This window comes from Medicago truncatula, chromosome 8 (assembly GCF_003473485.1).
Source record: "Medicago truncatula cultivar Jemalong A17 chromosome 8, MtrunA17r5.0-ANR, whole genome shotgun sequence".
NCBI classification, from domain to species: Eukaryota; Viridiplantae; Streptophyta; class Magnoliopsida; order Fabales; family Fabaceae; genus Medicago; species Medicago truncatula.
The window spans coordinates 39,129,050-39,144,437 of record NC_053049.1 but is presented as its reverse complement, the minus strand read 5'-3'; the positions used below and the strand labels follow the sequence as shown (position 1 = coordinate 39,144,437).

The 15,388-nt window shown below is 31.3% G+C and overlaps 1 protein-coding gene across 1 annotated transcript; it reads right to left on the bottom strand.

Moving 5' to 3' along the window:
- Positions 1-8,689: 8,689 nt before the first annotated feature.
- LOC11406133 (phloretin 4'-O-glucosyltransferase) lies at positions 8,690-10,464 on the bottom strand. Its single transcript, XM_003629579.4, has one exon. It carries the CDS (start codon positions 10,339-10,341, stop codon positions 8,923-8,925), a length of 1,419 nt encoding a protein of 472 aa, XP_003629627.1. The 5' UTR covers positions 10,342-10,464; the 3' UTR covers positions 8,690-8,922.
- Positions 10,465-15,388: the final 4,924 nt, after the last annotated feature.

Below are 15,388 nucleotides of genomic sequence, written 5' to 3'. Positions count from 1 at the left end.
GAATTTGAAGCAGGATGTTCATTCTATTCCTGTTTCGCCTATGATGGAGATTTCATTGTTTGGTTTGATTTGGGTTGTAATGATATGGGTTGCAAGAATTTGAAGCAGGATGTTCATTTGTTGTTGATGAATGTGCAGCTTGTTTGTTATATTTTCTGCTCAAAATGAGCGGAGATTTCCGGTGAAGCTTCACGTTTTCCGGCTACCACTCCAGTGAAGGTCATGGGAGCTCATTTTTTGAGTTTTTTCATGGGGTTTTTTCTTCTCTCTTCTTCCTGAGCTCATTCCTCACATCTAATTTCATTATTTCACTCTTATTGTTTTAGATCCATGTTGATTTAGTTTCTGTAGATGTTCGTAGTCGCGACTTGGGGTTTCTCACCAGTGCTGTGTTTCCTTCGTCGCGTTCCGTTCTGATGATTGCTTTTTATTTGCTGTCTATCTTTGAGTTCTCCTCACCTATCGCCGACGCCATCTCTATTTTCCGGTGTGGTGGGTTCGATGGGAAGTTCTCAGTTCCGGTGGATTGGTCCTGTTCTGGGTCCTTACTATTCTGATTCTTCTTTGGGTTTCCATTTTTCTCCCTGCGCCGTCAACTGTCTCCGGCGAAGCTTTCCGATGGAATTGATTGTAGCTTTCTCTGAACCCCAATGCATTGGACGTTTGCAACTACTCACTGCAAGAAAAATGCCTATTTGCCAGGGATTTTGACAGGGACATAAATCCCCTGACAAATTTCCCACAACCTATGACAGGGAAACCCCTCGCATAACATGGTATGGATGGCACCAAGAGCTTTGTGGAAACCAGGGGTTTTGCCCCTCGCATAAAACACTAATCCCTGACTTTTATTGAGTGGGAAAATAAAATTGGAATATTGAGACATAATCACATGGGCTTGCAGGAATTTGGCAGTGTTTTCCCACTCTAATTTGACTACATCATGACAAAAGCTGAGCAAAAGCCAAAAACGAGGGGCAAACCCTAGTCAACTTGCGAAAATCCCTGGCTTATGGTCTGAAAATATGACAGTTTTTCAGCTATTCTGCAGCTAGTCTGAATGCTAGCTCTATACCTCCATATGTGAGGGGCACCCCTCGTTTTTTCCCTGTGTTTTTGCTGCATTATAAATGACTCAGCACCGTTCATTTGCAACACTTCAGAACACTTAGAAAATTTTCTTCACATAAAACACAACACTTCATCAAACTTCATTTATTTGGTAAAAATCTCTTCTTTTGTTATATATTTTTTCATATTCCTATTTTTTACTACCTATTATATCTTTTTTAAGAAGCTCTACTCAACTGGAATTCGATTTGTACATTCCCATTGAGTATTTGGAACTTATCTCTATTCCAAAAAATGAAACTTTGTTTTCAACTATTATATATAACCTTTTTTCAAGCTGCTGCCCTGCAACTATGTCTTTGAGCCCGGATCCTCATTCTTGGAGCAAAGCATTCATTGAAGTATACATATTATATTGTGATTGTTGTTCGACAGAAGGTAGAAAAAGCTTGTCATCAAACTATATTATTTCTTATATAGCATTTTTTTTAAGTATTACAGAAAACTGTTTTTTTTACTAAAACAGTTGTTTTAAAATTTTATTTTTTTAATAGAGGGAAAATCGTTTTTTATATTTGTGTAGTCAAAAGTCTGATATTTTTTAAAAGTAAAACTGTTTCATAAACTAAATCTGTTTTTAAAAATAATAATTTTATTAATTTTAAAAACTGTTTTTTAAGTAAAAATATTTCATAAAAAATAATATACTAAAAATGTTTATTGTTGGAAAACATATTTTTTAAAATAGTGTATTCAAAATCAGTTTTATTTTTTAAATTAAAACGTTGTTCAAATTATTTTTATATAAAAATTTAAAGCTATTTTTTTAATAAATTAAAATCTGTTTTTATCTTAAAAAAAATTATATAAAACATTATACTATATAAAGCCTATTGTTTGAAAACAAGAGACTCAAATATAGCGTAGTACAAAACAATTTTTTATTTAAATTAAAAGTATGTTATAATTAGTTTTTTTCAAAATTAAATCTGGTTTTTTAATAAATTAAAGCAATTTATAAAAAATCAATATACTATTATAAATGTGTGATGTTGCTTTATTTATATGCATTTAATTGTGTTTTAAAAATAATTTTAAATTTTTTTGAAATAAATTATATTAATTAAACTGATTTTTAAACCAATTAATTGTATTTGAAAAACAACTTTTAAAAAAAAATCGATTTTTTAATTAATTTAAATACGATTTATTAATTAAAATTATTTATGAAATATTTAATTAATTAATAAAAAATTCGGTTTTATAAATAAAACATTTTTAAAAAATAATAATAATATACCATTTGTCAGGGGTTAAACCCCTCGCAAGACCCTGATTTTTTGCTGATTTGATTTGACCTTCCATCAGTCAGTCAGTGCGTCAGTCAGAGTAGACTGCACAGCAGAAAAAAGTGAGGGAATATGTCAGGGGTTATGACAGGGACAAAGTCAGACCATATACCAGGGGTTGAGCCCCTCGTTTTTTTCTCAGGGGTGTAACCCCTGGCAAAATGTTTGCGACGAACGCTTTTGCCAGTACTTCCGCCCCTGACAAATTCCCTCACAAACGTCCATTTTCCCAGGGATTCTGTCCTTTTCTCAGGGATTTTGCCCCTGGCAAAAGGTAATGTTTCTTGTAGTGACTTTTCTAGAATACATTCACTAGTTTTTATGTAGAAGTGTTTTAGCAAGCTACACCTTAAGTGTTTTTAACTACTTTTTAGTTATGAGCAATGTTATTTGAACATCAATTTGGTTGACAACCACATTGACAACCATATTTTTACAAAGAAAAGTATGTGTTGGCACAAAAACCAAAGCAATAGAGAGAGAAAGTAAAAATATAATGTGAGTATGAGAGAGAAAGTTGTCACAAAAGTTGTTAAGAAATGGTTGTACAAATATCATTTCTCTTTAGTTATAACTTGCTAAAGCACACCTTCTAAAAAAATAAGTGGGCGTATTCTAGCAAATACCTAAAGGAGTTGCTAACATACACCCACTTATTTTTTTAAGAATGTGTGTTTTAGCAACATTTATCTTAAGGTGTAATTAACAACTTTTTAATTATATATTTGTTAAAACACACCTTAATAAAAACTAGTGGTGTATCTTAGAAAACCCATATATATATCAAACCGATGGAAACTTCTAAAAGTGGTTTTTTTTAAAAAGATGATTGATTATTTTCGAAGGAAGAAGTTGTAACAAACATACTCTATATAATGTCTTGCAAAAATATCGGACATAACGTCGCAATTTGTCGATTTGCACCCGTAGAGAGGTGGTAAGGTTGATAAAGCAAACAAAAGAGATAAAGGCAAGAAAACAGCCCAGGTATGACATTTGTTCATCAAAAGCATTTGAGACACCAATTGCTCAAAATGTTGTTTTTAACCTACCGGTATCAGACCATACAATTGTGTAATCTGAAAATCCAGATGATGCACAACCAGCTATAGAAAATGAGCTTCCAGGTACAAAATGGTCAGTTTCTAATGTTGCTCCGCCGCCCCCTCAGATAACGAACATATCTAACACATCTTTTCACCTAGAGTTACATAATGTCACATGATATTGTGAGGCCATGTATTACAAAGCAGGTTTTGATTTTGGAGTTGGTAACCGAAAATGAAAACTTGAAAACATCAAGTACGACAGAAAATGTCCTAAATGTTAGCGTAGAAGTCAATGTTGAAGCCTATACCAGTCATTCTTCACTGATTGCAGGCATAACTCATTGTTGTCTACAACTTCCAAAAGAACTTGATCTTGTTAGAGAATATCTTCTTCAAGGTAAAGATGTTGACGTCCCTTTTACGCCTTATCCGACGAAGAAGCAAAAGAAACAAATTAGTAAACTCAATTCCTACAACACTCGATCCAAGAATGAACCCAAGGACGGTTGAGCAACACCTTTTCTTTTAGGGCCATTATTCTTTGCTTTTTCTTATTTATTTTTTTCTATTGCTATTTGAGGGTTTTGGTTTTGCGTCATATGTTTTTTTTTTTCTTTTTTAATAAATATATTACGAGTAGGCGACATAAGATGAGGATACCTGACATTCACACACACCTTGATACCTTACCTATTTATGAAGAAAAAAAAAACTAGACCAAACCTTTTTATGAGATATAAAGTTGTCTTAGTGATTGGACTGGGACGTTAGGAAGCGAAGTGACAAGAAGGTCGAGCGACATCTACTTGCAGCATAATATTGTATTTAGTCGTATACACATTCTCATCATTATTATAAACAAAAAATTATTTTTTAAAAGGTTAATTAAGTTTTTAGTCCCTATAAATATTCACAGTTTTGATTTTAGTCCCTACAAAATAAAATCACAGTTTTTAGTCCCTGTGACATTTTCCTTAAGCATTTTAAGGACAAAAAATGTTGATGGAAAAATTTTATAGGGACTAAAAATGCTGATGAAATTTTTATAAGGACTAAAAATGTTGATGAAAAATTTTATAGGGACTAAAAAGTGTGATTTTATTTTGTAGGGACTAAAAACAAAATTCTGAATATTTATAGGGACTATTTACTTAATTAACCCTTTTTTAAATTCATTGAATAACTTATGTATATTATCTATAATATTGACCAAATACAATTTTTTTTTTTTTTAGAACAATAAAAATAGCATGATAATAATCCAAGAATCTAAAATACAATAATTTTTTTCTATTGACCAAATACAATAATTATTCCAAGAATCTAAAATGATTTTTTTCTTATAATAATGATCAAATAATTTTTTTAAAGAAATAATGATCAAATGATGTATATAAGAAGAACAAACAACTTGTCAAAAAAAAAAGAAGAACAAACAAATCTCTTAAAAAAAAAAGAACAAACAAAAACTATCATAATTAAGAAAAATCCTTATACATGGTAATTTAAAAAAAAAATTACTAAAATAATATTGACATTAAATGTTTTCACACCACATACATTAATTGAATTTCTTTTAAATATGAAGGGTATAAAAGTGCAATGAATGCACCTTAAAATTCAAAACTTTTTCTTATATTTTAGACAAATATTTCTCCAAAATTTTCTTATATAAGAGACTAGAGAATGTACTAATCAATAGGAAGTTTCAATAATAAAAAAAAGATAATAAAATCTTCAAAGAAAAGGAAAGGAGTAGTAAAATATATGAAAAGAAAAAGGAAGTTTTGTAAAAACAACCAAACAAGCAAGGGAATAATAAAGAAGAAAAGATTGGAATAGGTAAATGGAATAAATTTTGTAACAGAAAAATAAAACAAAGATAAATATTTTTAATGTTAATAATTTATGAGTAATAAGAAATAATTTTTTTGAAGGATAAGAAATAATTTTTTTTGTTTTATTTTGAACAAACCACAATGGAATATATTAAATCCAACAAAGAGAACTCTAAACGTTTAACAGCAGATACAAATCTAAAAAACAAAAGATCGCAACATAAGAAGGAAGAAAAAAAAATTAGACATAAAAACAATTTTGATCCTCGTTTTATAAATCATATTTTTTGTCCATTTATACTTTTATCCATCAATTTGGTTCCTACCGATAAACGTAATTTTTACACTTAAATTTATTATTCAACTCACTTTTATAGATATGTATCTATATATAAATATAAACTACTTTACATCCGACACATTTTTAACTAGAATAATGTTGGATCAAAATCACTTTTTTGTCAAGAGAGCATTTTAGTACCTGCCGCCAAATAATCAAATACACATGCATGAGAAATTTGTTTTTTCTTAAAGAAATAAATAAATTTAACGCATATCATTCATCAAAGTTGTTTCAATACATGATGGGATATGATTAAACTCTTGATGGCTAACGAAAGAAAGAAAGTGATGCTCTTACTAACAAATGAGCAATATTGTTGGTTTCTCATCTGATAAAACTCATCTAAACTAAAAAATTTATAACAATTGTAACCATAATTTACTCTTCATTTGACCATATTACTAAATTCTTATGAACGCCATAACCTGAATCCTCTGCTGTTAAATCCTCTCTCCAATTCTCGAATCCTCTGATGTTAAATCCACTCTCCAATTCTCAAATTCTTCTCCACCAAACACTATTGCTTGATCCCAACAAAGCTATAAAAAAAAAAAAAAAAGTCAAATCAATTAAATGGATATGTGATGTGAAAAAAGGAAAACAAACGAGCTGAAGCGGTTAATGAGAGAAAGTGAATATGTGTCAATGAATTTATCAAAGGGTCTTGTTAACCAGTGCCACCGGGTACTAGTTAAGAAAACAAAAATAGAAAATATTTGCATTGAAAACATCTTTCTTTACACTTTTGAAACTTTGACTACACAAGTTCCAAGGTACTTATACTATATTTGGTTTCCTTAACCAGTACCTCGGAGGTACCAGTTAACATTTTCATACATCTAGAATCAATAATGGTTCATTAATCCCAATATCCGCACTATTACTCCTACTCCCTCCGTATCAAAATATAAGCAAAATTGACTTTTTAGGTTCATTTAATTAATGATGTATGTGGTTCATATTATAGACCACATACATCATTAATTGAATGAACCAAAAAGTCAATTTTGCTTATATTTAAAAACGGAGGGAGTACATCACAAGAAGAAATTGTTAGAATTTTCACTTCAGATTCTATTAACTAATCCGTATAACAAAGCATTAAGAATGAAAGAATATGCGATTATATTCGAGCCAAGCTGTCTTGAACCTCGAGATCCCCAATGTAGTGTTACATTCGCTCCCTGAATATAATCATAACCTGGTCGTTTTTCTACCTGAGACTGTGACAGCTGTAGAAATTATGCCAGCTGTAGAAATTATGCCAGTTCTATAAGCAATACAATTATGTTCTAAAAGTTCACTATAAAGTTCTCAAACAAATGGTACACTCCTATACATATTATCTATGAAGCACAGATACAGACACGGATACCGAACATAGACACGTCTAATATCACATAATTCATGCTTCGTATGATTTTCGATTGCAGAATATAAGCAATGAATTCTTTTATTTTCTAAAGTTTTCCACTACATCTCTTTGGGTATTTTATGATATATACAATTGAATTGAACTTACTTATTAAATGACACTTTGATTGGTACTCTCCTGATTAGTCTTACTTTTTTTTTTTAATCAGCAAAATTTTATTAAAAATCAGGTCTCTGCACAAGACAAACAGAGAACAGTGTTACAGAAAATACAAATTAATACGCCGTATATAGACAGAACACCCGAAAACAAACACCAACAACCCCTGCGATCAACACCCAAAAGGACATCACACACCAAAAAAAAACCTCCCCTAAAACTGACTCATATACTAACCAACCACTAAAAAACAACATCCATAACACTCGTCGCCACTACTCACCTCAAGAGAACACCCTTGTAAAAGAGAACCCAGTCCTCATCACCAACATTGTGCCACCTCCGAAGAACTCCTTCTCTAAAGATCATTCACCTTCCACCACCGCGCAACCTCTGATCCACCGAAGGAACACCTAAAAAGCCCAAAACCAAACTAGAACAAGAGAACTGACTCTCGATCTCGAATCAAAATCGATCGGCCCACCAGACTTCAGAACCAAATCAGAGAGGCACCCCTTACCCTCGATCTTTCAGTGAAACACTGTAGCCAACCAAACAATAATGCCTCTAGACGCCAACTCCCGATCTCGAAGCAAAATGAATGGCTCATCAGAATCCAGCACACAATAAGTAAGACGGACGACGTGACTTGCGGTGGAGCAAACATCAATCAAATAGGAAAAAGAGCTCAACTCGAAGGGCACACACCCTCAAAATACCCTCAAAATCCAGTCTTACTTAGTGTGGAGTATTTTGTTCCTGTTTTTTCTTAGTTTGTCTTCCATCTACAAATGAATCAAGCTCGATTGATTTAATCTTGGTATGCATCGTAGTTGGAAAGTAATTTGAAGTTGCTACTCTTAATAGATGATGTTGCTAACTATGGGCTATGTCTTCTGACGATCATTTAGATAACCACCAATTGTTTCAGCAAATTCTGGATTTCTATCAAAATCCTTGGAATTGGGTTTGCATGCATAAAAGGATTGAGATATAATAATGTCAGAGAGACAGAGAGATTCCAACCTTTTACCAAATAAAATTGTATTTGGTACAAGTAAGAAGATAAAAATGATTTTATTGTCAAAGAATTAGTCATTACAATTATACATTGAATAAATATTTAATAACCAACAGGAGTTAGGTGTTGATCTATTGATATCAAACCACGTGATAGAGTCATTTAGCTTAATCCAATTAGTGGTATAAGTTATTATCACCGAGTCTTTGAAAGAGTCTATTTTTTTTTTATGGTGGCCGGGGTTTGAACCTCAAATGTTGTATATATTATGTATTGTCTCTATCAATTGAACTAAGCTCACGAGGACTATTTTAAAACATGGGAGTGGTGTGTAAGTTTAATGGTGCAATTTTTTTAATGTTGATAGAAAAACTTGGATAACGTGTTTTGGAGGTAAAAACAACTGTTTTTTATTCTTTTTTATTTGTCAATAAATATCAAATAATACCAGCTCACATCATTTTATACATCTTTCTTTGAGATCATTAAAAAAATTGATGCGGATTTCTTTTTAATTCTTGTAAATACAAGTTAATTTCTAAAGATGATATTAACCACAATATATACTAAATTGACAATGACATGCATATACTAGATTTACACAGGGCACAGGCACAACAAAAGTTTTGGATTTTATAGCCCTCACCATCATTCTTTATTGTAGCCATAGAAAAGAAGCAAGAAAATACAGCATTGATATAACACAATAGTCCAAACTCAATTTTTAGCCGCATCCATGCATGCATTCTCCAATATATCATCCAAAAATTTCCTTAGATTCTTTTCTGCAGGACCACCTTCCTTCCCTGCCTCTCTAGCCAACCCCTTCCATTTCATTGCATTCTTTCTCAATTCCTCTCCTTTCTCTCCTCTTCCCATCACCTCTTCCAAACACTTTTTAATTTCATTCCCTCCTACAATTCCATCCTCATCCACTTTATCATCAACTCTCACCCCTATCTTCCACACATCTTCAATTAGTTTTGCATTAGTCTTTTGATCAGTCCATTGAGGAAATGCCACTAGTGGAACCCCAGATACCAAACTTTCCAAAGTCGAGTTCCAACCACAATGAGTCAAAAAACAACCCAATGAAGAATGGGAAAGAACCTCCACTTGAGAACACCACTTCACTATCTTCCCCTTCTTTTCCAACTCATCTTTAAATTTCAACTCTTCTTCTTTTTCTCTCATGACCCACAAGAATGAAAACCCACAATTCAACAACGCACTTGCAATTTCCTCTGTTTGTCGCTCAGACAAAACAAAGTAACTACCAAAAGAAACATAAACAACTGAAGATTTTGACTTTGAGTTCAACCATTCAATATAATCATTTGAAGGTTGCAATAGGTCACCACTAAAGGAAGTATCGGAGGGAATCAATGGTCCGATGGGAATCATTTTGAGGTTATGATGAGTATCAACGGCCCTGAGTGCCTCTGGCTCCAAAGCTTCAAAGGTGTTTACGAGTATTATCGGATTGGTTTCAACGTCGAGTTCATGAAAATCTTGTTGAAAATATGGAAAAACAAAAGACAACACACTAGGATTTGAGGTAAATAAAAAAGAAGGTATGTCACGTGGCGATAGTGTGAAGGGCAATCCTGGTAATTCAATGGTAGTTTGGTTTTGGTTTTGGTTTTGGTTATTGATATGGTTACTATAACCATGAAAGTAGTAATAGAGAATATCAAACACTGTGGCGGGTTCAATCCAGAGTTTAGCTGAGCGGAGGTTGAAACCACGAGCTACTCGTGGAGCCCAAGGAATGATTATGGTGTAGAGTAAGCAAGTGAAAGGTTTGGATTCTTGTTTGGCAGAGAGTATGAGATTGGTGATGAAGTCGGAGCCACGGGTGTTGAACTGTGAGGTGTATTGATGGAAATCAGCGTCGGTGTTTGTGATGGCGATGAAACCGTCGTTGTAGCCATCGGAGAAGGGGGTTATGGAGAGGTTGGAGATGGTGGTTATGGATGGATTGAGGAGGATTAAACGACGGTAGAGGTGGAGGGTGATGGGAAGAGTGACATGTGCACCCATTGATATGAGTCGCTTGGCAAATTGAAGGGCTGGGTTTATGTGGCCTTGAGCTGGGTACGTTACCAGAAGGATGCGGTGGTGGTGGTGGGACATGATTGCAATGGGGAGATTGGTATCACGACTTGTCACGCATGTATGCACGTTTATTTATTTATATTAATGGACTCACTCAACCATTGTTTATTTTGATTTGGATCTCATAGATACACACAAATTAACACACGAGTGATGATAGTGATATTGAGAAGGACTTCCTCTTGGAATGGTGAATTTGTAATAAGTTAGTTTTAACCTTTTTTCCTTCTATAAATAAATTGGATAAAATATTTTCATCATTATCCTCATTTTATCGCACTCAATTAAAAAATGTTTATATAAACGTCTAATACTATGTTGGGTGGCTCCAAATTCATTTCTCTCAAAATTAATTGAGATTCATAAGTGTATCATCAAGTTTTTGTTTGAAAGAACAATGTTCCATTACTTAATTTATAATGTTGTTAATGAAATATTAATTTATCTATAAAGTTATGTTTGAATTCATAAACAAGAAGAAAAAAACTAGTGTGGGTAATCATATTTGGTGTAATAAATATTTTTTGGACTTATCACCTCATTATTAAATGGTAATGGAAATACTTTTTAAAGAAGTTGAATGATTTATTTTGATACCAAATTTGAATGAAATTAACGGTAACGGAAATACTTTCTACAGAAGTTGAATGAAAAAATGTGACATTTTCATAACACAGATGATACTTAAAACGTATATTGCATCTAATATAGACGGTCTAAAAGAATGTCAAAATGCGAACACTTATCACTTTTAAATAAATTTCAGTATCATATTAGGTTCAATAGATATGCACACTTGTTCCTTAAAAAAAAAAAAAAATGCACACTTGTATACACAAGTCCTAGCTCAATCGATAAAATGTTGAAATTTTTATAGGTCGGATATCATGATCGGAGTTCGAACCCTAGTACCTCCACTTGTGTGTGTGAGTTTATAATAGTTTTGCTATTTCGTCTATCTATAAAAAAAATAAAAAATAAAATATGCACACTTGTCACTCGTTGAAAAACCACCATATTACCATATATATGCATATTTAATATTTTATTTATGGTCGCTTTTTAAAAAAGAATGATATTTGTATAATTATTGTGTGATAACTCTTTGACAATTGTCTCTCATATTTATTTCATATTATATTCTCATTTTATCTCTTCATTTTAACCAACAAAAAATAAAAAGATATAAAAAGAAAATGTTCTAAAAGTTATCTCAATAGTTATTCAAATACAAGTGTCCAAAATAATTAACAAATGCTACATTCTTATTTGATGGGGATGTAAAACTAATTTACATATTTTTCTCTAAAATATTACACCTCTTTCCCTTTCTTTTGACCAAACTCTTTCACTTTTTTTTTTTTTTAGATAGACGAAATGACAAAGTCATTATAAACTCACACAAGTTTAAAATTTGATTCGATAATTAATTCGTTTAATTTGGTTCAACAATCAAATGAGCTGAACTTGAGCTGAAAATCAAGTTTGTTAACTAAATGATTTGAATTTGATCTATATATAATTTGGATCATTTGATTCACAAGTTAACTTGGTTGTATGTATGTATATATATATATATATATATATATATATATATATATAATATGTGCGTGTGCGCACGCGTGTATGCTTCTGCTCACAGGTTCTAATTTTTTGTATTAGAACTTGTGCATTTTATATTAAAACATAGCTTTCGGGATAATATTTTATGTAGATTTTATTTCCCTGCGACAATGTAACATTTGACCTATCACGATCATCATTCCTATTCTCATTTTCGTAATCTATCTTGGGTGGTCAAGTTATTCGTCGTCACTACATTTAACTTAGGAAAGTGTTTTCCTAAGTTAAAAGTACTTAGGAACGAATATATTCCCTAAGTAATCAATTTATTCGCGATTTCAATCGATTTTATCTCCTGGACTCGTAAACTATTAGAAGTTTACTCGCGAGTTTAACAACCATGAGCGAAATGATGTGTCTAACAAAATATTTTCTAAAAAATCTTATTTTTCTATGACAATATTTTTTTTAAATTAAAGTAGTGTTACAAAACAAAATTGTAGCACCATAATAAATTAGACATCATAAAATCTCAAAAAATATAACAAATAAAAAAGCTAAAACTCCAACATAATAATCTCAAAAAAAATATGCGAGTGTAATAAAAGCAACAAGCGATGCCACGATAATAACTTCGATCCAACAAAATTAAACATCTTCATATACAAAACATATTATCTTAAAAAAAATTAAAAAAATTGAGCAAATCTTAAAAAAATATTGAGAACATATTTATATAGAACTTGCATGTAGATGTTGTAACAACTCGTTTTTCGTTAGGATTGTTTTACTTGTTATTTATATGTGTTTATATATGTGTATTTGATATGGGATTAGTGGATTTTTAGGTTGTGTTTGGTAACATAAATAAGATAGCTTATAGCTTGTTAGATTAGCTTATAAGCTCGTTGGATGCAAACGTGACGTGTTTGGTAACAAGCTTTTCTCATGAGCTTATAGCGATTTTTGAAAAGCTAATTCAAGTAGTTTTTTAGCTTATAGCTGGTAGCTTTTTATATTTCTTCCATTTTGACCTTTATATCATTTTTTATTTTAGAAAACTACCCACTCAAGAAAACATAACTACCCACGTTGTGTTTTTTTTTTTTTTTTTTGTACAGTTGCGTTTTCACCTTTTCTTTTCTTTCTATTTGATGTTTATTTAATGTTCCTTATGTTTTGAGGTTTGTATTTTTTTATACGGTCTCATTCAATTTTTTTTTTGTAATAATATACAAAATTTATTAAATATAATCTCAATTAAATTCATATATCACATTTATCATTTTAAAGACAAAAAATACTTTGAAATAAATTAAAATTGTTATAATAAATATATTAGTTAAAAATGTTTATAAATATAATTCATAACATATTAAATATATGTCCTTAAAAAAACATATTAAACTTATGTGTACTTTTCTGTCATTTTATATTTATCAGTCATTTTAAACGCTAATTTTACCAAACACTTTAATTTCAATCAACTAGCTTTTCAGCCATAAGTAGGGTTGGGAATAGGCCAGGCCGGCCTACAAGGGCCTACGGTCTGGCCTGTTTTGGCCTGGCCTGTTTAGTTGATAGCCCAAGGCTTAGGCTTTTTAGAAAGCATGTTTGGTTAAATAGGTCAGTCTTAGGCTTTCAGAAAAGCTTGTTAAGCCTAATAGGCCGGCCTATTAATACTTATTTATTAAAAAATGTTTTTTTATATTAAAATAATTGCATACATTAAAAATATAAATATTTCTTTCTCTATCTATTAGTCCCTTAATATACTTTGTTGTTATAGGCTTTAATCTAGTTAAAATTTACTTATAGTGAAATAGGCTTTTAAGTAGGCTTTAAGGCCTGTTTAGCCTATTTAGTAGGCCAAATGAACTATTTGATGGCCTTATTGTTAAGTAGGCCCGTAATTAGGCTTTCAGGTCAGTCCAGGCTTTTAAATAGGTCAGATCAGGCCTAAAAAAACGGCCTATGATAGGCCATAGGCCAGGATCAGGCCTGTAAATTTTTTCGTAGGCCAGGCTCAGGCCTATCAAAGCCTGACCTGACCTGGCCTATTCCCACCCCTAGCCATAAGTTTCCAGCTATCAGCTAGCTTTTCAGCTATCAGCTACCAGCTAGCTTATAGCTTAATTTACCAAACACACCCTTAACCTATAGGGTATTTTAGCCATTTAAGACCAAGGGTATTTTGGTAATTTGACGAGTAAGGGTAAGTTAATAATTTTGTTGGGAAGGTTATTTTTAGTACTTTAGTGAGAATAGTTATTTTTAATAAGTTACCAGTGAGTTGGCATAATTATTTTGAAATGATAATTATTCGATGTTTTAACGAGTTAATGAGTAGTAACTTTTTAGAATTTATTAGTAAGAGTTTTAGGCCCATTGTGAATATTAGTAACCTAGCACACTAAGGAGGAGTATATATACTTAACTCATGAAGGAAAATTAGGGTTAGAAATATTTCATTCACATAACAAAAGTTAGAGAGGCTAGAGAGAAAAGTAAAGAGAAGAATAGAAGAGGAAAAACTTAGAGAAGAGGAAAGCTAGAGCTAAGGAGCTAGAAGGGAGATTGAAGACTAAACTAAAGATTTTGAAGGTTATGGTAAGAGGGATAGTTCTACTTCATATAATAAGCTATAAGCCCTATTTGGTTTGAGCTTATTTTGAGCTTATGAAAAATAGCTTATGTAAATAAATAAGCTTTTATTTAATTCATAAGCTCTCACTAACGAAAATTGTATCTTCATAAATGGTTTTTTTTTCATAAACTACCTTAAAAACATACAAATAATACATAAAAACTCATTTACTTGTATAAGCTTATTTTTTTATAAGCTCTAAAATAAGCTAATCCAAACTGGCCTCATTCATCTGCTTATGGGTCATAAGTGCTTTTGTGTAAATTATGATTTTGATGATTTTAAATGTTGATTTTGGTGCTCATAATTGAATGATGAATTTGAGTAAATTACGATGGCTTTACCTGTTAAACATATCATTTCATATAATTTAAACACTTATAGTATTATAGATAGAATAATTATTAATAGTGGATTAAGGGTTAAATATGTTTTTAGTCCCTGCAGAATCGTAAGTTTTCAAGTACAGTCGTCCATAATATTGTAGTTTGTAAGAATAGTCTTTATTTTGGATTTTTTTTTTTTTTTTTTACAAAAATGGGTATTTTTAGTTCTCCAAAATAGTCCCTATAAAAATGCAATTAAGGACTAAAAATGAATAAATTTTTGTAGGAACTAAACTTGAAAACTTGTAATTTTGTAAGGACTGAAAACATATTTAACCGGTGAATTAAACTTTGAAAATAACAAATAATTATGATTATTATGTTTTACAAAAGTGACAAATGAAAACAAATGCAGGAGTATTGATTAAAAATAGATTTTTTTATGATTTATTGATTAATGAAAAAGTAACAATTAGTACCACATTACATTCATTTTAGGACAATTATTCTAATAAAGTAATAATATTCA